The sequence below is a fragment of the Dama dama genome, chromosome 7 (genome assembly GCF_033118175.1).
Source record: "Dama dama isolate Ldn47 chromosome 7, ASM3311817v1, whole genome shotgun sequence".
NCBI classification, from domain to species: Eukaryota; Metazoa; Chordata; class Mammalia; order Artiodactyla; family Cervidae; genus Dama; species Dama dama.
The window spans coordinates 12,511,909-12,535,570 of record NC_083687.1 but is presented as its reverse complement, the minus strand read 5'-3'; the positions used below and the strand labels follow the sequence as shown (position 1 = coordinate 12,535,570).

General features: G+C 39.1%; 1 protein-coding gene across 1 annotated transcript in view; it reads left to right on the top strand.

Moving 5' to 3' along the window:
* The window catches only part of SLC26A8 (solute carrier family 26 member 8), an 82,740-nt gene that overhangs the window by 13,599 nt on the left and 45,479 nt on the right, over positions 1-23,662 (top strand). The window contains exons 3-5 of the mRNA XM_061146534.1: positions 2,264-2,403; positions 13,919-14,035; positions 15,600-15,781. Of these exons, the coding sequence (XP_061002517.1) occupies positions 2,264-2,403; positions 13,919-14,035; positions 15,600-15,781 (439 nt within the window). The remainder of the gene's footprint in view (positions 1-2,263; positions 2,404-13,918; positions 14,036-15,599; positions 15,782-23,662) is intronic.

Genomic DNA, 23,662 nt, shown 5'->3' with positions numbered 1-23,662 from the left:
ATGACTCTCCCTAGGGTGGCAGGTCTTCAGTCAAGTGGCACATGGAAAGGAAGGAACACTGGACGAGATATGAAACAAATTGTCCCAATGCCGTGGTCTGCTCCCCCCGCCACCCCCACAGAGGGCCATAATTGGAGAGAGCACACTCTCTACACCTGCCTATCACCCAGGGGTTCTCAGAAGAATCACAACACGGGATTCTTTCCAAGGGCTTTTTCCAGGTGGCGCGGTGGTAAAGAATCTGCCTGCCAATGCAGGAGGTGCAAGAGACACAAGTTTGATCCCTGGGTCAGGAAGATCCTTGTAGTAGGAAACGGCAACCCACTCCAGTATTCTTGCCTGGAGAACCCCATAGACAGAGGAGCCTGGCGGGCTACAGTCTATGGGGTCACAAAGAATTGGACACGACTGAGCACCTACTAATGCACTTCCTCTGAAAACCTATGGTCTTGCTTCTGGCTCCTGAGCAGAATTTGACCACTGTCAATAGGAACTGTAGTGGTAACAGAGTGGCTAGAACACTGATCTAAAAATCAGGAGATCTGGTTTCTAGCCCCAGCTCTGCCCACACGTATTACTGTGACTTTGGTAAAGACATTTGCACTTATTGGACCTTAACTTCCTTATGGGACAGTAATGCTCATCGTTGTGAGAGACAAGCATGTTGAAATTTCTTCTTTTCTGAGCACACATTTTAGCCTTGCATACACCAAAGTTACATTTGTTGCTATGGTCATATCCCAGTTATTCAGCTATAGCTCATACATGGAAAATCTCCTTACTCTTTGTTTTCAGCCCATCCTGAGATATAAATAGCAAAAAGCAATTTAAAACTGTATTAATTTTACTGATGGGTTGATGGGCTAACTGATTGATTGATTTACAGTGATTCTGCTGTATTAGATGATCTAAAGGTTAAAGTAGGTTTTCTTAACCTCACGTCGTTGACATTTTCGACCATAAAATCATTTCTTATGGAGGACTGTCCTGTACACTGTGGGGTATTTGATGGTATCCCTGGCTTCTATCCACTAGATGCCAGTCGTGATAATCAAAAACGTCTCCAGACATAACCAGATGTCCCTCGGGAAACAAAACGCCCTCCAGTTGCTACCCACTGAGCTAAAAGATAATAAGGCCTTATTGTATTGCCTTTTCTTTACATGGCTAATGCCATAAGCACAAGATTCCATACTATATATTTTCCATAAATTTCTACATGAACGTGAAAGTGGTAGTTGCTCAGTCATGTCTGACTCTTTGCGACCTCTTGGACTGTAGCCTGCCAGGCTCCTCTGTCCATGGAATTCTCCAGGTAAGAGTACTGGAGTGGGTTGCCATTCCCTTCTCCGGGGGATCTTTCCAACCCAGGTATCAAACCTGAGTCTCTTGCACCTACATTACTGGCAGATTCTTTATTACAGGTCAAAGCCATGTAGAGTTAATGCTTGGTAAAAATTATAGTATACAGGAATGGTATGAATGTGTTAATTCCCTGCCATCCACTAATATCACATCTCAGAAAACTGTCCTTACCAAGAGAAAGTCATAAAAGTCAATTTTTCTACTGGAAACTTTTGGTAGCTTGAATTTTCTTCAAACATTCTGTAAAACTACACACCTGATTTGTATACTGGACTTACAAGGCTTTTGTTGTTGTTTAGTTGCTAAATCATGTCTGACTCTTTTGTGACCCAGTGGACTGTAGCCCACCAGGTTCCTCTGTCCATGGGATTTCCCAGGGAAGGATACTGGAATGGGTTGCCATTTCCTTCTCCAGGGGATATTCCTGACCCAGAAATCGAACCCATGTTTCCTGCACTGGCAGGCAGATTCTTTACCACTGTGCCACCAGGGAAGCCCTTATAAGGCTTAGTTCTTATCATGTATGGCACTGACCCTCGCTTGGAGGTGATACTATCCCCCAGGGAATATTTGGCAATGCCTGAAGATAGTTTTGGTTATTAAGACTAGGGGAGGGGATGCTGCTGGCATCTAACAGATACAGACCAGAGATGCTGCTAGACATCCTACAGTTTCCCAAGGGACATCTGGTTATGTCTGGAGACGTTTTTGATTATCACGACTGGCATCTAGTGGATAGGACAGCCTCACAACAAAGACTTGGCCAGTCCAATATGTCCAAATGTCAGTAGTATTGACAAAAAACTCTGTTTTATGGGAAGAAGAAAGTACTTGGTGTGGCTTTTCTTGGCCCTGTGGACTTTTTCTTTGGAGAACTTAAGTCTGTTCTTTCTCACAGATGCTCATGGCACAAGTTCCGAAGATGCCTGCTTACAGTGTTTCCCTTCCTAGAGTGGATGTGTTTCTATCGATTCAAAGATTGGCTTCTTGGAGACTTACTTGCTGGTATAAGTGTTGGCCTTGTGCAAATTCCCCAAGGTAAGAAAGATACAAGGGCTTTTCACACAGATAATATATCCCTTGTCCAGAGTAAACAAGTTACTTGTGCTAGATAAATAGGAAAAAAAAAATGTGATTTCCATTCACATCATTACCATTTGTTTCCTTACCTGCCAGATTTCTAACTCGTCGAGGGTGGTTGCAAAAGTCTCAGTTTAGTTTAGAACCCTGAATTCTTGTAATGCCTGCTCACAGTCATTTTTTCCTTAACTAGTCATTTCATACTCACAGGACTCCAATGGATCTCACTTGGCGTTGATTTTACTTAGAAAGGTGAAGAATAAGAAACCCAGCATGCTAACTTCTCTTTAGCAAGTCACACACAGCAGTCCAGGGGCCACTCTTTGGTCTTACAAGTGGCAGTTCAAATGTAAGACAAGATCATTTAGATAGGTAGGGGAGCTATCTGGGCTTTAGAAGTCCTGTTTCCCAAGTAGGAACCAACATCTCTTGTAATTCCCATAGCTGATGCCTCTAGGGGTCCCATAGTGACATGTCCAATTGCAAGTGTCATTGTGCTCTGAGAAGCTCAAAGTTAGGGCTTCCCATCAGATATTAATCTTTCATTCACCCTTGGTCCAGCTAGAATATACTAATCAGGTTCTTTTTGCCGTAACTAGTATTGCTTGGTGACACAGTTGGCATTCCACCATTATCAGGTTTCCAAAGAAACAGCTAGAAAGCTAACCCAAGATCAGCTTTATCAGAGAAAGGATTTTGTGTTAACGCTTTACTCAGTGCATGCTAAGTTGCTTCTGTCATGTCCAACTCTTTGGAACCCTATGGACTGTAGCCCATCAGGCTCCTCTGTCCATGGGATTCTCTAGACAAGAATACTGAAGTGGGTTGCCTTGCCTTCCCACAGAGCATCTTCCCAAGCCAGGGATCGAACCCACGTCTCCTGTGGCTCCTGTACTGCAGGCCGATTCTTTACTCCTGACCCACCAGGGAAGCCCCTCCTTTATTCAGAGTAGTTCACAATTGCCTACGTAGTCTTTAAACACTTCTATTTCTCTTTTCTTGGGGCAAACCAAGCAAGATTGAAATTTGTGATCATACAGGTTGTGTAAAGCACAAATGTAGGGAAAGGGGCCAATGGTAGCTGAAATCCAACTCTGGCAAAAGGGCTGTTAGTGGGGGAAAGGGACCCCTTTAAAATAATTATCTGACAGTAAAATTCACTTATTTCTTACAGTTCTGTGAATTAAAACACAGGTATAAATTTGTATAACCACTGCCACAACCAGGCTACATGACAGTTCCATCAACCCCCAAACTGTCTTCTGCCATCACTGCTTAGTCACGTTGTCTGCTAACCTCTGACCCCTGGCAACCACTGATCTCTTCTCCATCACCATAGCTCTGTCTTTTTCAGAATGTCATATACATGGACTCATATACTATGTAACTTCTGAAGGATGACATCTTTAATTCAGCATTATGAAATCAATGCAAACTGCTATATGCATCAATAGTTTATTCCTTTTTGTTGCAGAATAGTATTCCATGATATGACTATATCACAGTTTGTTTATCCATTCATTTATTGATGGACATTATGTTTCCAGTTTGGGTCCATCACAAAGTTGCTGTGAACACTCATGTACAGGTTTTTGTGTGAACATAATTGTCATTTCTTCAAGGTAAATACCTCAGGAGTGATATTATTGGTTATATGGGAAGTGTATGTTTAACTTTACAAGAAACTGCCAAACTGTTTATGCAGAGTGGCTGAACCTACCATTTTATATTCCCATCAGCAATATATGAGAATTCTAGTTCCTCCACACCCTTGTTAGCACTTGATATTGTCAGTATCTTTAAATTAAGCTTTCTGTTTTGAGGTAACTATAGATTCACATTAATTTGTAAAAAAAAAAAAAAAAAGATTACAGAGATCCCTTGCACCTTTTTTTATTTAAAGGTTTTTTAGGGACTTTCCTGGTGGTTCAGTAGTTAAGAATCTACCTTGCAATGCAGGGATATGGGTTCAATCCCTGATCAGGGAACTAGGATCCCATACGCCACGGAGTGACTAAGCCCACATGCTGCAACTACTGAGCCTGCACACCACAACTAAGGCCCAATGCAGCCAATTTTTGTTTTTTAAAAGAGCAGAGATTTTCTAATTAATTGATTATTTTTGGCTGTGCTGGGTCTTTGTTGCTGTGCATGGACTTTCTCTAGTTACAGTGAGTGGGGACTGTTCTCTAGTTGCGGTGGGTGGGCTCCTCATAGCAGTGACTTCTCTCATTGCAAAGCACAGGCTCTAAGGTGTGCGGGCTTCAAGAGCACATGGGCTTAGTTGCCCACAGCATGTAGAATCTTCCCAGACCAGGGATCAAACCCGTGTCCCCTGCAATGGCAGGTAGATACTTATCCACTGTACCACCAGGGGAGTCCTTCATTTTGTTTGTAATTTGCATTTCTCTAATGACTAATGAAGTTGAACATCTTTTCATGTTCTTATTTGCTGTCCTCCGATCCCCTTTGGCAAAGTGCCTGTTCAAGTTTTTTGTTCATCTTTTAATTGGATTTTTTTTTCTTCTTGTTAGGTTTTGATAATTCTTTTTATATTCTGAGAATAAGTCCTTTGTTAGATATATGATTTTCAAATATTTTCTCTCTGTAGCTTATCTTTTCACTCTCTTGATGATATATCTGACAGAGAAAAGGCTTTTAATTTTGATGACGTTCATTTTTTTCTGTTTATGAATTGAGTTTTTCCTGTCATATACAAAAACTCTTCACTTAATCACATTAGGTCACAAAGATTTTCTTCTATGTTGTCTTCTCAAAGTCTTATATTTTACAGTTTACTTTTAGAACCAATCTGTTTTGAGTTAATCATTATGTAAGATGTGAAGTTTAGATCAAGGCTTTATTTTTTGTTGCATCTTTAAAGACTATTGTCAACTGAATTGTTTTTGCACTTTTGTCAGAGATCAAATAGCCATATTTGTGTGGATCTATTTGTTTTTTTATGTATAATGGATGTTATAGTACGTTCTTCTAAAGAAGATTTCTATTGATATAATCACTTATTAAAAATTACTTGTTTACTTATCTGTTTGGGGCTGCACTGGGTCTTCCTCATTGTGCATGGGCTTTCTCTAGTTATGAGTGGCGGCTGCTCTCTAGTTGCAGTAATCAAGCTTCTCTTGTTGTGGAGCATGAACTTCCACAGTTCTTTGGAGAAATGTCTATTTAGGTCTTCTGCCCATTTTTTAAGTAGGTTGTTCATTTAGATGTGTTAAGCATCACAAGCTATTTGTAAATTTTGGAGACTATGGATTACATTAATTTCCATGCAGCAGGGACTTCACTGGTAGTCCAGTGGCTAAGACCACCAATTCAGGGAGCCCAGGTTTGATCCCTGGTCAGAACTCTAGATTCCACATGCCACAACTAAAGATCCTAGGTGTCGAAACTAAGATTCGGGGCAGCCAACTAAGTAACTAGGTTTTGGTTTTTTTTTTAATTTCCATATGGCAGATACAAACCAAAATGGTCCATTTGTATAAATATATTCACTTGCAGGAAAGTATCAGAACGTCTCTAGAGCATTCCTGTGGTTCTGGAATGAGAGATCTGAACTCTTGTAGCTTTACTTGAGAGTCCACTACTGAACCCCACTTATCAAAGATCCTTCACTTATGGTCAAGGTTTGAGGACATTTCTCTGCTAAATTTCCAAGTCATCAGTATAACTTCATACCAAAATAAGAGTAACATTAGGGTGTATAACTATACCTAACATGTATCACAGTATTTGGCATATAATTGGTACTCAAGGTATTTGTTGAATAATGATTACATAACTGTATGAATGAGTAAATCCAAGCAACTCTTGCTGACTGATTAGGGGACTGTGTGTTATTTTAAGTAGTATGAATAATGAAATAATTTGTAGGGTAAACAATTTGAAAGTTTTACTTGGATTTAAACAAGTAGGACCAAACAGTAATTTTCTTCAAATGAAACAAAAATACTGCAGAGTGGGGCTTCCCTGGCCATCCAGTGGTTAAGACTTCACCTTCCAATGCAGGGGGTGCAAGTTCGGTCCCTGGTTGGGGAGCTAAGATCCCCATGCCTCACCACCAAAAAATCTAAACATGAAACAGAAGCAATATTGGAACAAATTCAGTCAAGATTTTAAAAAATCTTTAAAAATACTGCACAGTGAAAACCTTATTTGAAACATGCTAGCTCTTCCTTACAGTAGAACCCAATTTATAAATGTAAAAGAAAATAGAAAATCACCATCAGTGAAAGACTACAGTCACACTTGCTGGAGATAAAATCCACTAAGAGAGGTTAAAGTCAGTGGGTAAAAGTTGGCAAACTATGTAACAGGACTTGAAAAGTGAAAGGGTTAGTTGCTCGGTTGTGTCCGACTCTTTGCGACCCCATGGGCTGTAGCTTCTCTGTCCATGGGATTCTCCAGGTAGAATACTGGAATGGTTGCCATTTCCTTCTCCAGGGGATCTTCCAGACCCAGGGATCAAACGCAGGTCTCCCGCATTGCAGGCAGCTTCTTTACCATCTGAGCCGCCAGGGAAGCCAGGACTTGTTCCAAATATCTTCCTCAAGATATTTATTAACTCCTCTACTACTTTACAATAAAGAACCTGGGAGTAACTGCTTTTACCAAGAATCAATGCTGTCATCACCAATAGTAAGACATTTGGAGATCATGAGCTCTCTGATATGATGCGCTAAGAAGGACATAATATCATTTCTGTCTTATTCACATCCAAAGCATTTAACCTTAGTGTGATCATGAGGGACCTGTGCTGTGCTGTGCTTACTCTTTCTGTCGTGTCCAACTCTTTGGGACCCCATGGACTGTAGCCCGCCAGGCTCCTCTGTTCATAGGGATTCTCCAGGCAAGAATACTGGAGAGGGTTGCCATGGCCTCCTCCAGGGTGTCTTCACAACCCAGGGATCGAACCCAGGTCTCCCACATTTCAGGCAGATTCTTTACCAGCCTAGCTACCAGGGAAGCCCAACCCCAAACTGAGGGGCATTTAGCAAAATAGCTCATCTATTAATACTCTTCCAAAGTGACGAAATCAAGAAAGACAAGTAACAACTGAGGAACTATAACAGATATTAGCCTTAAGAAGAAAAAAACAGCTAAATGAAGTAGCGACTCTGGATGGAATTATGAAACAGAAAAAGGAAATTAGGGGGAAAGCTGTTGAAATTGAAGTAAAGGATTTATTAATAGTTATTTTCTAATGTTAATTTCCTGATACCAACGATTATACTCTGATTATATACAGTATTCACATTAGAGGGATCTAGGTAAGGCATTTATTGTTGTTGTTCAGTTGCTTAGTCGTGTCTGACTTTGCAACCCCATGGACTGCAGCACACCAGTCGTTCACCATCTCCCAGAGTTCTCTAAAACTCATGTCCACTGAGTCGATGATGCCATCCAACCATCTTATCCTCTGTTGCCCCCTTCTTCTCTTACCCTCAATCTTTCCCAGCATCGGGGTCTTTTTCAATGAGTTGGCTCTTCGTATCAGGTGGTCAAAGTATTGGAACTTCAGCTTCAGCATCAGTCTTTCCAATGAATATTCAGGATTGATTTCCTTTAGGATTAACTGGTTTGATCTCCTCGCTGTCCAAGGGACTCTCAAGAGTCTTCTCCAACACCATAGCCCCAAAGCATCAATTCTTCAGCACTCAGCTTTCTTTATGGTCCAACTCTCACATCCGTACATGACTACTGGAAAAATCATAGCTTTGACTAGACGGACCTTTGTTAGCAAAATGATGTCTCTGCTTTTTAATACACTCTCTAGGTTTGTCATAGCTTTTCTTCCAAGGAGCAAGCATTTTTTAACTTCATGGCTGCAGTCACCATCCGCAGTGATTTTGGAGCCCAAGAAAATGTCACTGTTTCCACTCTCCCCATCTATTTGCCATGAAGTGATGGGGTCAAATGCCATGATCTTCATTTTATGAATGCTGAGTACTAAGCCAGCTTTTTCACTCTCGTCTTTCACCTTCAACAAGAGGCTCTTTAATTCCTCTTCGCTTTCTGCCATTAAAGTGATGTCACCTGCATATCTGAGGATGTTGTTATTTTTCCCGGCAATCTTGATTCCAGCTTGTGAGTCATCTATCCCAGCATTTCACATGATAACAATATACAGTCTTGACGTACTCCTTTCCCATTATATGGAAATGCGCTATTATCTTTGTAGCTTTTCGATAAGTCTAAACTTAGTTTAAAATTTAAAAATTTTTTAAGGTTTTGGAAAGTTTAGAGACTTGGTTTCCCTCTATTTCTCCACAGCCTAACCTTAACTAAGACTTAGACAGTTTAGTTCTTGGGCTGTTACAAAGAAATTCTCTTACCTTCCCTGTATTGGTGAGTTACTTGAAATCCTACATTTCAAAGACTCAGTCTTCACACCACATGTTGGTTGTAAAGAGTAAATAGGGTGGGCTTCCCTACGGTCCAGTGGTTGAGAGTCTGCCTGCAAAGCAGGGGACAAGGGGTTCAATCCCTGGTCCTGGAAGATCTCACGTGCCACGGGGCAGCTAAGCCTGTGTGCCGCAGCTACTGAAGCCCATGCACGTAGAGTCCGTACTCCACAACTGGAGAAGCCGCCACAGTGAGGACCCCTCACACCTACTAGAGAAAGCCCATGGGCAGCAATGAAGACCCAGTGCACCCACAAATAAAATTAAATTTTAAAAAATTGCTTTAAAAAGAGTAAATAGGGCTATTCAACATTATACTGAATTCAGAGGCAGTGTATTCAAACAAGAAAAAAGGGTAAAATTTATTTATTTTTAAAATAAAAAATGTATTTATTTTAAAATTTATGTAATTACATAGCAATTACAGAGAAATAAAACATCATTCATAGATGATTTTTTAATGTAGAGAATTCAAAAGAATCTACAGATAAATTGATATAATTAATAAGACTTTTTCAAGGTTGCTGGGTATAAAATGTGTAAATAAAAATCAATTATATCCTTTCATACCTGCAAGAAATGAAATGTGGAAAAAAATTTAAATATCATTCACCAAAGCATAGTGAATATGAAATAAGTTGTAATGAAACTAAGAAATGATGTGCAAGACCTCTACAGAGAAATTATTAATGTACAACTTTACTGAGAAATATTAATAAGGACCTAAATTAATTGAAAGATAACATTTTCTAAAAACAGGCAAGTTCTCTTAAAGTACGACATAGGAGGGCTTGCATCTCCAGCTATCAAGACTGAATATAAAGTGAGAATGTTTAAGATGATGTCCATCAAAAGTAGAATGAATAAATAAGCATTCATATATACATGTATTGGAATGAAGGAACAGGAGTGCTCTCAAGCAACTCATGACAGCATTGAAAAGGCTTATATACGTAATAATGAGAAAAATAAGCAGAAATAAAAATTGTATACATTATAATTCCACTAATATAAACTTCAATAGTGGGACCAACTAAGCTGTATTGTTTAGGGATTTGTACAGTGGTGGTAAAACTATGAAGAAAAACAAAGACTTTTATTATCACAAAAGTCAAAATAATGAATACTTCTGTTGGGAGGGATGGGGTTGTGATGAAAGATCTGAGTAGGTGGTAACATCAGTGTTTGTTTTATAGATATTTATTAAACTCAACATCTATTTTAATGTACTTTCTATGTATATATTTCACAATAAAATGGGGATTATTACATTTATTACAAAATATTACTAATTACTAAAAAATGTAATTAAACAGTGTGGTATTATAGAAATGGACAATTAGGCCAGTGGAACAGAAGAGTCACACATGTATACATTGCATGGTTTGTATCAGATGTGTCACTATAGAAATAGGTTTTTTAAAAATGATGTGGAACAGAATATTTCATATAAATTGAATATTTATATGAAAAAAATTTTTTAGACCCCTACCTCACCCATACACAAAAATCTATTCCTGGTAGATTAAAGACCTAAATATGAAAGACAAAACTATATTTAAAGACTTTTTTTGAATAATAGAGGAGAATATCTTTATGGACTTGAGGTAGAAAATGTTTCTTAAACAAGGCACAAAAAGCACTAGCCTAAAAGGAAATGACTGCAAAGTTGAATTAAATAAAACTTAAGAACTTCTGTTTATTCAAAGACATGATGGGGACTTCCTTGGTAGTCCAGTGGTTAAGACTCTGTCTTCCAATGCAGGGGATGTGGGTTTGATCCCTGGTTGGGGAACTAAGATCCTGTAAGCTGCGGGGCTGCAATGAAGACCCAGTGCAGCCAAAATAAAAAAAAAAAAAAAATACACAATGAAGATTGAAAAGCAAACCATAGAACACCCAACAAAGGACTTAAATCTATAATATATATATGAATATATATATATATATATATATTCCTACAAATCTATAAGAAACTACACAATAAGATTGACCAACATTATTGGTAATAAATGAAGTAGAAGTGGAAATTGACTAACTCATACCCACTGAAATAAAAATTCTGATAGTATCATGTGATAATACAGATGTAAATAATGAGAATTTTCATAGTTTTGGTGGGAATGTAAATTGTACAACCCTTTGGAAAACAGTTTCGCATATTCTGTTAAATGCCCCAGCAATTATGCTTCAGGGTGTATCATCTCGAGGGAATTTATCCACTTATGCACCTAGAGTCATGTACAAGAATATACATGGAAGTCTTGTTCATAGAGGCCCCCAAACTGGGAACAAAACAGGAGACTATAAGCCTGTAGACAAAGAGAATGGGGAAATAGCTGCCTGGACCCTGATGGCTATTTAGTTCTGCTTCCAGCCTCTGATGAGGTCCAACTGACCTTTGTCCTCTTTTAATATATCTCCTATTTTGGAAATTCCCTGGTGGTCCAGTGGTTAGGACTCAGTGCTTTCAATGCCGTGAGCCTCAGGTCCAGCTCAGGTCAGAGAACTAAGATCCAGCAAACCATGCTGATCAGCCAAAATTTTTTTTCCTATTTTGCTCAAGCTGATTTGAACTGGGTTTCTGTTACTTGCAGTCAATAGAGACTTGCTTAGGGGAAAAACGTGGAAGGGGAACCATAAATTACAAAAGACTTAAGAGATGTATCAACTAATGTGAGGACTTCATTTGATGTAAACACAAAGTTTGTTAAAAAAAAAAAAAGTATAACAACCATGTAATAGCAAATAACTTTTTTTTTTTTAAAGATCACCCCAAACCTGCCATACCTCTGGCTCAAGGTCTCTCATAAGGTTGCAGTCAAACTGTCATTCATCTCAAGGCTCTACTGAGGCTGCCGGCTCAGCTTCCAGGCCCACTCCTGTTTGCTGGCAGGTTTGGTATTTTCACCATATGGGCGTCTATATGGCTGCTTGAGTATCCTCACAACATGGCCCCTGGCAGGACCAACTGATGTGTGAGGCCCAGTGCAAGTTGCAAATGCAGATTCCCTAGTTCAAAAATTATCCAGTATTTTAAGATGATCAGAGTAGAGCATTAAGCCAAGCATGGAGCCTCCTAAGCCCAAGATACTTTGTCACTGCGTAGGTAACATACCCTTGAAGTCAACTTTGGCAGCTGGTGACCTGAATGAAAGAGAGAGCCCGAGAGCAGTGAAGACAGAAAACACAGTCTTCTTGCAACCCAGTCTCAAAAGTGACATCTTATCATTTTTGTTGTAGCCTATTTATTATTAATAGAAGTAAGTTATTCCCTTATGACCCAGCAATCCCACTGCTGGGCATACACACCGCAGAAACCAGAATTGAAAGAGACACGTGTATCCCAATGCTCATCACAGCACTGTTTATAATAGCCAGGACATGGAAGCAACCTAGATGTCCATCGGTAGACGAATGGATAAGAAGGCTGTGGTACATGTACACAATGGAATATTACTCAGCTATTAAAAAGAATGCATTTGAATCAGTTCTAATGAGGTGGATTAAACTGGAGCCTATTATACAGAGCGAAGTAAGTCAGAAAGAAAAACACCAATACAGTATATTAACACATATATATGGAATTTAGAAAGATGGTAACGATGACCTTATATGCAAGACAGCAAAAGAGACACAGATGTAAAGAACAGACTTTTGGACTCTGTGGGAGAAGGTGAGGGTGGGATGATTTGAAAGAATAGCATTGAATCTTGTATATTATCATATGTGAAATAGATTGCCAGTCCAGGTTCGATGCATGAGACAGGGTGCTCAGGGCTGGTGCACTGGGATGACCCTGAGGGATGGGATGGGGAGGGAGGTGGGAGGGGGGTGCAGGATGGGGAACACATGTACACCCATGGCTGATTCATGTCAATGTATGGCAAAAACCACTACAATATTGTAAAGTAATTAACCTCCATTAAAATAAATAAATTTTTAAAAAAGAAGTGAGTTATTGCACACTTAAGGGGTGAAACTCACTCAAGGACCTGAATACCAATCAGTCATTGTAGATCATCTTACAGGTTATCTACAAGTACAACTATATTTGAGAAATCAGGGAAATTTGAATATTGAATGTTTGATAATGGTAAAGAACCATTAATAGTTTCTTAGGTGTGATGATGTACTTAAAAGACGGCCTTTTTCTAAAACATATATACTGAAAATATCTACAGATGAAATCACTTAATGTTTTGGATTTGCCTCAAAATAATTATGGGATGGGAGAGGAATGAGGACATTGATGAAACAAGATTGGCCATGAGTTGACCGTCGTTGAAGTGGGTGATAGGTGTTTGGGGGTTCATTATACTCTATTTATGTATAGGTTTAAACTTTTCTATTAAAAAAGCCTTGCCTGTTTAGGACAATAAATTTGGCTCACTAGAATCATAATTGATTTCTGATGAGCACACCGGTATGATGTAAATTGAAGAGAGTTGCTCAGGGCAGGTGTTGTGGACTTAAGACATCAAAGGATGACACCATGTAGGTCAGTCCATTTGCCTCAAAATTTCCACAATCTCACGGTGCTTCTTAGAAAAGAAATTAAGTACTGAAGAAGGAGCTGAAGGAAGATGCTGGGGTGATGCTTTGGCATACGAAAGACAACACATACCAACTTGGAGTCAAGTCAGTTAAGTGTGACAATTCTTGCTTTGCCCTCTAGCTTTATCTCCAACCCTGGAGGATTCCTAGGGCCTTCTTATACGAGACTGAGGGTGAGAATGGTCTGCTTCTGAGCTGTTGAGATTAAAGGTCTTACTGCTTTGATGTTTGCTTTCCATGATTCACATGAAAGGTGTTTAAGCCTATGATTTAGAATTGAAGTGTAAAAACATGTGATAAAATAGGAAGAGAAGCTAGAAATCAAAGCAGATCATAAAAAGTACTAATTAAGGGCTGTATGCCAAAGGATACTGTTACCATATTCAGCTGTGTACGTGGGTCATCTTTATTTTAAATATTCTTTACAGTTTTTGTTTCAGGTGACTTTAAGAAGCCAGGCTCCCTTTGCTTACTTAAATTATCTTGCTTTTCAGTCCTGATGCTTGGTTTGCTGGCAAGGCATCTGATTCCTCCTCTCAATGTCTCTTATGCAGCTTTCTGTGCTTCAGTAATTTATGGAATTTTTGGATCATGTCATCAAATGTCCATTGGTGAGTTCAGTGCTAGAATCATAGGAGGTATATGAAGTCTCCATCTTGATTGTTTACTTATTGCTAAGGAACTCAAGTTAAAGCTATGTGTAACAGATAAAGAAAAGAGGCAGAAGATGGATATTCTTTTTTTATAATTTATTTGTTTTAATTGGAGGCTAATTACTTTACAATATTGTGGTGGGTTTTGCCATACTTCGGCATGAATCAGTCACCGGGATAGTCTATTCACAGGATTAGTGTTCAGATTTTAGAAACTGAACACTTTCCTGCTGTTATTAATGTCCCTACCAGACAAACAGGCCCATGAGTTATTAAAGGAATGCAAGGACAAGAGGCATCTTCCTTGCGGAAATTTCCACACTTTGGAATCTGATTATCCTCGACCAAGAAGATCCAGAAATGATTTTGCCAAAACTCCTAGAATGGATCCACTTTTCAGCTGAACCCATAATAACCATACTCCATGAACCTGATTTATAATAATCATATCAAATTATTCATTTACATTGAGAAAATGTTATCATAGTAATCAAAACACTGAAACCCACAGAGTAAGCACTTTTCTTCCCTGAGTCAAATATCCATCTACTAATTTATAATTTGAAATGACTGTTGCAGAGACCAGACCCACCTGAAGGTCCTGTGATCAGCACAATTACTTCCCCTGGGTGAACCTGTATAGAAATCAAACCACACAATGCCCTGACAGTCTCAGAAGGGCATCGCCAGTGTTCACGAGTCAAGTGCCTTTTTCTGAGCTTCCATGCTGAACAACTGACCAGGCAACCAACGTTGACCATTCTGACTGGCACTCTTTTTTCTCCAGATGTGTTTGTATATTCAGTCCAGTTGCCATCCCATTCTGTGGCATGCGCCTGTGCCTTTTTAAGGACAATATTCCACATCTTTACTAAAATTTAGTGTCTGTTGATTTTTACACTTAAACACTAAAACAGCTGTTTTATTCCAATTACGCCAAGTTTGCAGAGCTCATTACAGTCACTTCCAAATACCAATAACAAGGGCTACTAGAGTTTTGCTTCTGTTAGGAATTTAAAGGTAAAATTTGCCTTTGCCTCCTGCATTCATGTTGATATGAGAAGTAAATAAAATTTTGTTTGAAACAGGTTTAGCTCCATGTCATTTTGCACCTATTACATCCTTCTTAAGTGTTTAGGTATTGTTTTTCTTATTATTATTGATTAGCTTTGTTTTCTGATCCTTTTCCCACCATCTCATTTTTCACCATTTCTAAGAACAGGCACAGTAGCTGAGCCAGATATACATTTCCAATCAGTTTTTCTTTCTTCCTACTCCATATGCCCATTGATACAAAGAGGTTGTTACCTAGGCCAAAAAGATCTAAAATTTTGGAGTTGGTTACAGTATGTGAAACCAGAGAGCTTTCCCTGCTCTTTCTTACTTCTCAGTGGCCACTTTCAGGTAAGAAAAGTTGATCAGTTCAAGGACAATGTATGAGACCATGTTTTGCTTTTGTCAACATCTGTCAGTTTACCTGGACTTAAAACCTCACCCTCTGCCCAAACTTTTTCTTTCATAGGTACATTCTTCCTTGTGAGTGCTCTGACAATCAATGTCCTGAGGACAGAGCCATTCAACAGTGGCCACTTATTACTGGGAACTTTCATCCAGAATGACTTTTCTAACACGTCCTTCTTTGAGAGCTATAACAAATCCTTGAGTTCTGTGGCATCTGTAACTATGCTGACTGGGATTATTCAGGTAGGTCCTAAGTCTCTGAATCCCTGAAGGAAAAATAAATAAATAAAGGGGCTGTACAGGAACCCTTTCCTTGAATTGCGTCTGTTACCCATTGTGATAATATCTGGAATTTAAGTGATTTTCATTTTTTTTCCAAAACTTATGGGACGTATGGATAGACTGACTCCTCAGTGACAAAACTTCTCCCTCCCCAGAAATCTACCGCCCCTGGCTGAGGATGAGATACTCAACATTCTCCTCAATTTCTAATACTATAAGACTAAAGAAGGTGGTCCAACGGTTAGGACTTCACCTTCCAATGCAGGGGGTGTGAGTTCAATCCCTGGTGAGGGAGCTAGGATCCTGCATGTCTCGTGGTCAAAAAACCGAAACCTGAAACAGAAGCAATATTGTAACAAATTCAATAAGGACTTTGATAATGGTCTATATCAGAAGAATCTAAAAATAAGAGAAGGGTCTCAGGGACTGTGGCCTAGAGTTCTACTCATGATTCCATGTTTTAAAAAATTCCTTTATATTCTTTCACCAAGAATAGCACTCGTGGGCTCACATACTGTACTTTTGGTTAGTGGGCATTAGAGTCAGATGTAAAATCCTTTCTCTACAATGACAAGACACAGCTAATGGATGATGATATCAATGATTTATTAAAATATCCAACCTTATTTTGGGCAGTGTCTTTGATTTCTTCTGAGAATTTACCATCTAAAGCATCACTGACTGAACTAAAGTCATATATTTCAGCTTTATTTCTCTGTCTTCTCAGCTAACCCAGCTCTAGCTAACTTTCTCTGATTTCCCCGAAACCATCCTTTATTAGGTAAAAACTTAAAACTTGGGAGCCTACAAAGGCAAGCTATCCTGGTGGGCTGACCCCAGCCCTGACTCTTACCAAATGTATGACTTACTTTCAGGCCTCAGTTTCTTCATGTTTAAAATGGGAATAATAATATTTGTATTGCAGAATTCTTGTAAGGATTAAGTGAGAAAATGTATGTAAAACATTCAGCCCAGAGCCTGTCACATAATAAGCATTAATAAGTTATAATTACAGAGTACAGAGAAAAGAAGTTGGTACTTTAATAGAGACCAAAAAAAATTTTTTTTAAGATATAATACCCATGTTTTAAAAAGTCAGTCTTGTAGGAAAAGACAGAATAACAGGCATCAAGTCAGCAATCTATTAATTATAAGTAACCTTGGCATGTTCTTTTTCCTTTTTCCATGTTTGAGCATCACTTTTTTCATATAACAAAGGAGAAGATATTCCATTTACAGGAAGATAGACTATATGTACTTTTCCCTATTCCTCCTCCTAAGAACAACTGAAAAATTTGGAAAGTTATATACAAACCAAACATAAGAAGGCTCTGAAAGGTGGAGAGAAGACAACAAACTGGCTCAGACCCGAGAAACAACACAGTGGAGAGTTCCCTGGGTTTTCTTTTTGCCCCGTACACCTTAGACTTGGTGCTAAAGAAGCCAGAGAGCCAAAATGCCAATGGGGCAGACCAAAAGAAAAAGTCCCAACAAAAGTCTGTTCTATACAGCCACAGGACTAGGAAAAAGTAGCAATTCTGAAAACGTTTACCCAGTAACTGCTCTACTCCAGAAAAATACCAAGAAAAAAAAAAAACAGAACTCTGTGGTGTTATCCCTACTCATGCCAGTGTGGTGGCCAAGTGGGGAGCCCAGATTTCCACCTTCACCCAGCTGTAATGAGGTAGCTACCCAGGGTGTTGTCAGAGAAGGCCAAACAGGGAGTCGAGACTTTCATCTCCACTGGATAGTAATGAGCTTCTCTTCCTACTCTTTGCTGGGGTGTGTCAGAGAAAGCCCAGTGAAGAGTCAGTTCTTTCTCCACAACACAGCATTAATGATGACAACCCCCTCTGTAGCAGTGTCAGTGGAGGCCATGCAGGGAGAAATAAAGGCATTTCTGTCTCTCCCAGTCAGGATGGTATCAGTGGAGGCCTAGTGGGGAGCCACAACTTCCAGCTCCTCCCAGTAAAAATGAAGAGTCCCTACTGCCTCAGGTGTCAGTGGATTTTAAGAGGAGAACCTGGACTTGTACCTTACCAGGCAGTAACAAGGTAACACCTTCCCCTCTCAGCACTTTATCAAAATAAGGTGGCTAAAACAGAACATTTCAGTAAGATCCAGAATCTTATAGCATAGTACATGAAATGTCAATAGCTGAACTGAAAATAACTTGTCGTATCAGGAACCAAGAACATTTCAACTTTAATGAAAAAAGGCAATAAAAAGATGCCAGCACTGAGATGAGAGGTGTTAGAATTATCTGGCATAAATTATAAAGCAGCCATCCTAAAAATGCTTCAGCAACCATTAATATGCTTGAAACAAAGTAAAAAAATAGAAAGTCTCAAAAAGTAAATAGAAGATGTAAAGAAGAACCAAACAGAAATTTTAGAGCTGAAAAATACATTAACCAAAATTAAAAATTCAACGAATGGACTCGACAGCAAAATGGAGGAGACAGAGTAAAGAATCAATGAACTTGAAGAAAGAACAACAGAAATTACTCAGTCTGAACAATAGAAAATAGACTGAAAAAAATTTAGCAGAATCTCAGGGACAAGTGGGACTATAACAGAAGTTCTAACATTTGTGTCTCATAAGCATCCCAGAAAGGGAGGGGAAAAAAGATGGGACTGAATTACTTGAAGAACTAATAGCTGAAAATGCCCCAAATTTGACAAAAGATATACTTCTACAGTTTTAAGAACCTTGGAAAATCCCAAACAAGATAAATCCATAGGAATCTACACCAAGACAAATCATACTCTACGTTTGAAAGCTAAAAACAATGAAAAAAAATCTTGAAAGCAGTGAGAGAAACACTTTACCTTCAGTGAAAAAATAATTTAAATGACAGCAAATTTATTGTCAGAAACCATGTAGACCAGAAGGAAATTGCACAATATTCTTTCATTTGCTGAAAGAACTGTCAATCCAAAAATCATTATTATTGTTCAGTTGTGTCTGACTGTAGCACACCAGACTTCCCTGTCCTTCACCACCTCCCAGAGCTGCTCAAACTCATATCCATTGAGTCAGTGATGCCATCCGACCATCTTGTCATCTGTCATCCCCTTCTCCTGCCTTCAATCTTTCCCAGCATCAGGGTCTTTTCTAACGAGTTGGCTCTTCGCATCAGGTGGCCGAGGTATTGGAGCTTCAGCTTCAGCATCAGTCCTTCCAATAAATATTCAGGATTGATTTCCTTTAGGATGGACTGGTTTGATCTCCTTGCAGTCCTAGGCACTCTCAAGAGTCTTCTTCAACACCAAAGTTCGAAAGCATCAGTTCTTCGACACTCAGGTCTTCTGTATGGTCCAACTCTCACATCCGTACATGCCTACTGGAAAAACCATAGCTTTGACTAGGTGGACCTTTGTTGGCAAAGTAATGTCTCTGCTTTTTAATCTCTATCTAGGTTTGTCATAGCTTTTCTTCCAAGGAGCACGTGTCATGGCTGCAGTCACCATCTGCAGTGATTTTGGAGCCCAAGAAAGTAAAGTCTGTCACTGTTTCCATTGTTTCCCCATCTGTTTACCATGAAGTGATGGGACTGGATGCCATGATCTTATTTTATTTGAATTTTGAGTTTTAAGCCAGCTTTTTCACTCTTGTCTTTTACCTTCATCAAGAGGTTCTTTGGTTCCTCTTCACTTTCTGCCGTAAGGATATGTCATTTGCATATCTGAGGTTATTGATATTTCTCCTGGCAATTTTGATTCCAGTTTGTACTTCATCCAGCCCAGCATTTCTGAAAATAGCCTTCAAGAATGAAGGAGAAATCAAGACATGCTCACATGAAGGAGAACTAAGAGAATTTATCACCAGCAAGACCTACCCTAAAAGAATGGCTAAAAGAAGTTCTCTAAACGGAAAGGAAATGATAAAAGAAGGCATCTTGGAACATCGAGTAGGAAGAAAGAACAATGGAAAAGGGAAAACATGGATAGATATGGTAGTTTTCTTTGTTTTCTTAAATGTTCTAAATTATGTCAATGGTTGAAGCAAAAATTATATCACTGATGTGGTTCAAAATGCATATGGAAGAAATATTTTAAACAATTCTTTTATAAACAAACATAATGTGAGGTAAATTTTCTATAATTTGCTCAAACTGGTAAAATGTTTACACCAGTGAATGTGATAAGTTATGTATATATAATGTAATACTTAGGACAATCACTTCAAAACCTACACACTCAAAAATGCTATAGATAAATCAAAATGAAATTCTCAAAAATGTTCAAGTAATGTGTGAAATCAGAAAAAATAAAAGATGAAAAGTAGAGCAAACAGAAAAATGGTTAACCCTTAACATATCAACATTTACATTAAAGATATCGACTAAATATTTAGAAATATGCTGTCTACAAGAAACAACAAAAATAATGATTAGGTTTAAAGTTAAAAAAATAGAAAGATATATCATGCAAATATTAAAGGAAGGCAGAATTGACTATATTAATAACAGATAAAGTAGACTTCAGAGCCAAGAAGATTACCAGAGGTAGAGAAGGACAGCACATAATAATAAAAGGCTTGCTCTTCCGAGAAGGTGAGGCAGACCTACGTATGTCTGCAGTAAACGACAGAGCCCCAAAATGTGTGAAGCAAGAAGTGACATAACTGGAATGGAGACACAGACAAAGAGAACTCCACAATTACAGTTGGAGACCTCACCACTCCTCTCTCAACAATTGATAGAACAACCGGACAGAAAATCAACAAGGATATAGTAAAATTCAAAACATCAACAACACCAATAGGACTCGAGACATTTACAGAATACTCCAACTAGTAACAGCAGAATACACATTCTTTTCACAACCCATGGAACATACAGCAAGATAGACCACATCCTGGGCTATAAAACAAACATCAATAAATTTAAAAGAATTGAAGTCAAACAGTGTGTTCTCTGACCACAGTGGAATCAAACTAGAACTCAATAACAAAGAGTTAACAGGAAAGTCTCCAAATTCCTGGACACTGAACAACACACTTCTAAACAATCCATAAGTCAAAGAGGAAGTTTCAAGGGAAATAAATACACTGAAGTAAATGAAAATAAAATGTACCAAAATTTCTGGGACACAGCTACAGTGCTGCTGAAAAGGAAATTTATAGCAGTAAAATGCATATAGTAGAATAAAGAAAAAGCCTCAGATTAATAATATAAGCTCCCTCTGCAAGAATCTAGAAAAATAAGAGCAAATTATACCCAAAATAAGCAGAAGGAAGGAAATAATAAAGAGGAAAAGTGAATGAAACTAAAAACTGGAAAGTTCACATACTGATGGTTCCATTTATGTAAGATTCTTGAAGTGACAAAATTATAGAAATGGAGAACAGGTTAGTTGTTGCCGGAGATTAAAGATGAGTAGAGATCAGAGGATGGAGGTTGGAGGTAGAGATGGGAGATGAGAGGCTGTAATAGGGCAACAGGAGAGATCCTTGTGCTGATGGAATTATTTTTTATCTTATCTGGATTTGGTGTCACTATCCTAGTTGTGGCATGTAGTGTAGTTGTGCAAGATGGGGAAAACTGGGTACACAGGATTTCTGCATTGCTTTTTTACAACTGCATGTCAGTCTACAATTATTTACAATAAAAAGTTTTAGAAAAGTCTGAACTAAACAACCAGCGTTTATTGCTCTGTGCTGTCAATGTTCAAAGCACTTTACATGTCTTATCCTCATTTGGTCCTCACAACACCCCCCTGCATGAGGGTAGGTATTACTCTGTACTTATTTTACGGAAACAAAGGTATAGAGAGGTTAAGTGAATTGCTCAAGATCATGTAACCAGTAAGATCCCAAACTGGGATTCAGGCTGTTTGTCTGCCTCTAGAACCTGTGTACTAGATAATCTTAAAGTGCACACAAGTATTAATAAAAGTGAAGAGTTCACTGTCAAAAGAATATGAAGTGGGGACTTTCCCTGGCAGTCCAGTGGTTAAGAATCCATGCTTCCACCACAGAGGGCATGGGTTCGATCCTTGGTCAGGAAACTAAGATCCTGCATGCCATGTGGCATGTCCAGAAATAATTAAAAAAATATGAAATGAAGGAATAGTTTTTAGTTGGGATGGAGTTGTCTGGGAAGGAAACAACCATTTACTAAACCTTTCCTTCATTCGCCAAACATTTGGTACAGAACTTCCTTGACTTATGATGGGGTTACATACTGATAAACCCATGGTAATTTGAGAATACTGTAAGTTGAAAATACATTTAGTAAACCTAGCTTACCAAATATCATAGCCTGGCCTGGCTTACCTTAAATGTGCTCAGAACACTTACATTAGACTGTATTGGGCAAAATCATGTAATACAAAGCCTATTTTATAATAAAGTATTGGATATCTCATGTAGTTTGTTGAATATAGTACTGAAAGTGATAAACAGAGTGGCTGTCTGAGTACAAATAGTTCTTAGTGTACGAGTTGTTTCCCCTCATGTCTGTGTGGCTGAGTGGGAGCTGCGGCTCACTGCCACTGCCCAGCATCAAAAAAGAGCATCATACTGCACAGGGCTAGCCCAGAAAAAAAAAAAAAGCAAAATTCAAAGTACCATTTTTACTGAATGTGTAGTGCTTTTACACCATTGTAAAGTCGAAACTAAAAAAATGTTAGAACCACTGTAATTTGGGAAATGTCTCTACCTGTTTTCAATAAGGATGACAGAGATAGGTTTCATATCACAGACCAGTTCTGCCTGATTGACAGTGATGTCTAGAAAATTATGTTAACACCAGATTCTGATGCCACATCACAGTTGGGCAAGGAGGAGTTCTATGGTTCATTATAGATATTTGCCATTTACAAGGTCGAAGGAAGGGATGGCATGAAGCATGAGTGATATAGGGACTTCCCCGGTAGTGTAGTGGTTAAGGCTCCACCTTGCCACGCAGGGGACAGAGGTTTGGACCTCTGGTCGAGGAACTAAGATCCCACATGCCGTGGAGCAACTAAGCCCTCAGCCACAACACCTTCGCCTGCACGCCACAAGTAGAGAGTCCTTGCGCCTCAACAAAAGATCCTCCATGACACAAGGAAGATCCTGAGCGCCGCAAGTAAGACCCAAGGCAGCCGCCCCAAAAAAGAGAATGAATGGTATATATATTTGCATCTGTCACTATTTTCAGATTTGAGCTAAGTGTTTTGCATGCATTCTGTCATGTAATCCATACAAAACACTCACGTTGGGTATTATTCATTTCATAGACAAGGGAACTGAGGCTCGAAGAGTTTAAGAAACTTGTCCAAATGCACTCAGTACCACAGTTTCTGAAGGAGAGAAGTTTTATTGAGCTCTTTTTACAATTTTTGTTTATTGATTGCACTGGGTCTTCGTTGCAGCCCGTGGGCTTTCTCTAATTGTGCGGAGCAGGGGAGGCTGCTCTCTAGTTGCAGCGCAAGGGCTTCGCATTGTGGTGGCTACTCTTGTTGCAGAGCAGAGGCTCCAGGGACCACCAGCTCAGTAGCTCCAGGTCCAGCTCTGGAGTTCTCCTGGAGCAGGGATCAAACCTGTGTCCCCTGCATTGGCAGGCAGATTCTCAGCACTGGACCACCAGGGAAGTTCTGTTGAGCTCTTGAAAGAGATGACAAACCTGGGTTGGCAGAGAGGGAAGAGGGGGTTGGGCATAAGCACAGAAGAAATCAGACAATCACACAAAAGACAGGAAACAGATTGGCCTGACTAGAGTCAAGGAGCACTCTGGACAGTAACGACCGGAGATCAAGGGAGACAAAGTGCCCAACTAACTGAAAGCTTTGAAACAAAAAGCTCTTAAAGTTAATAGATTTGTTCCTCCAAATTTGTTTTCTGAGAGTTCCT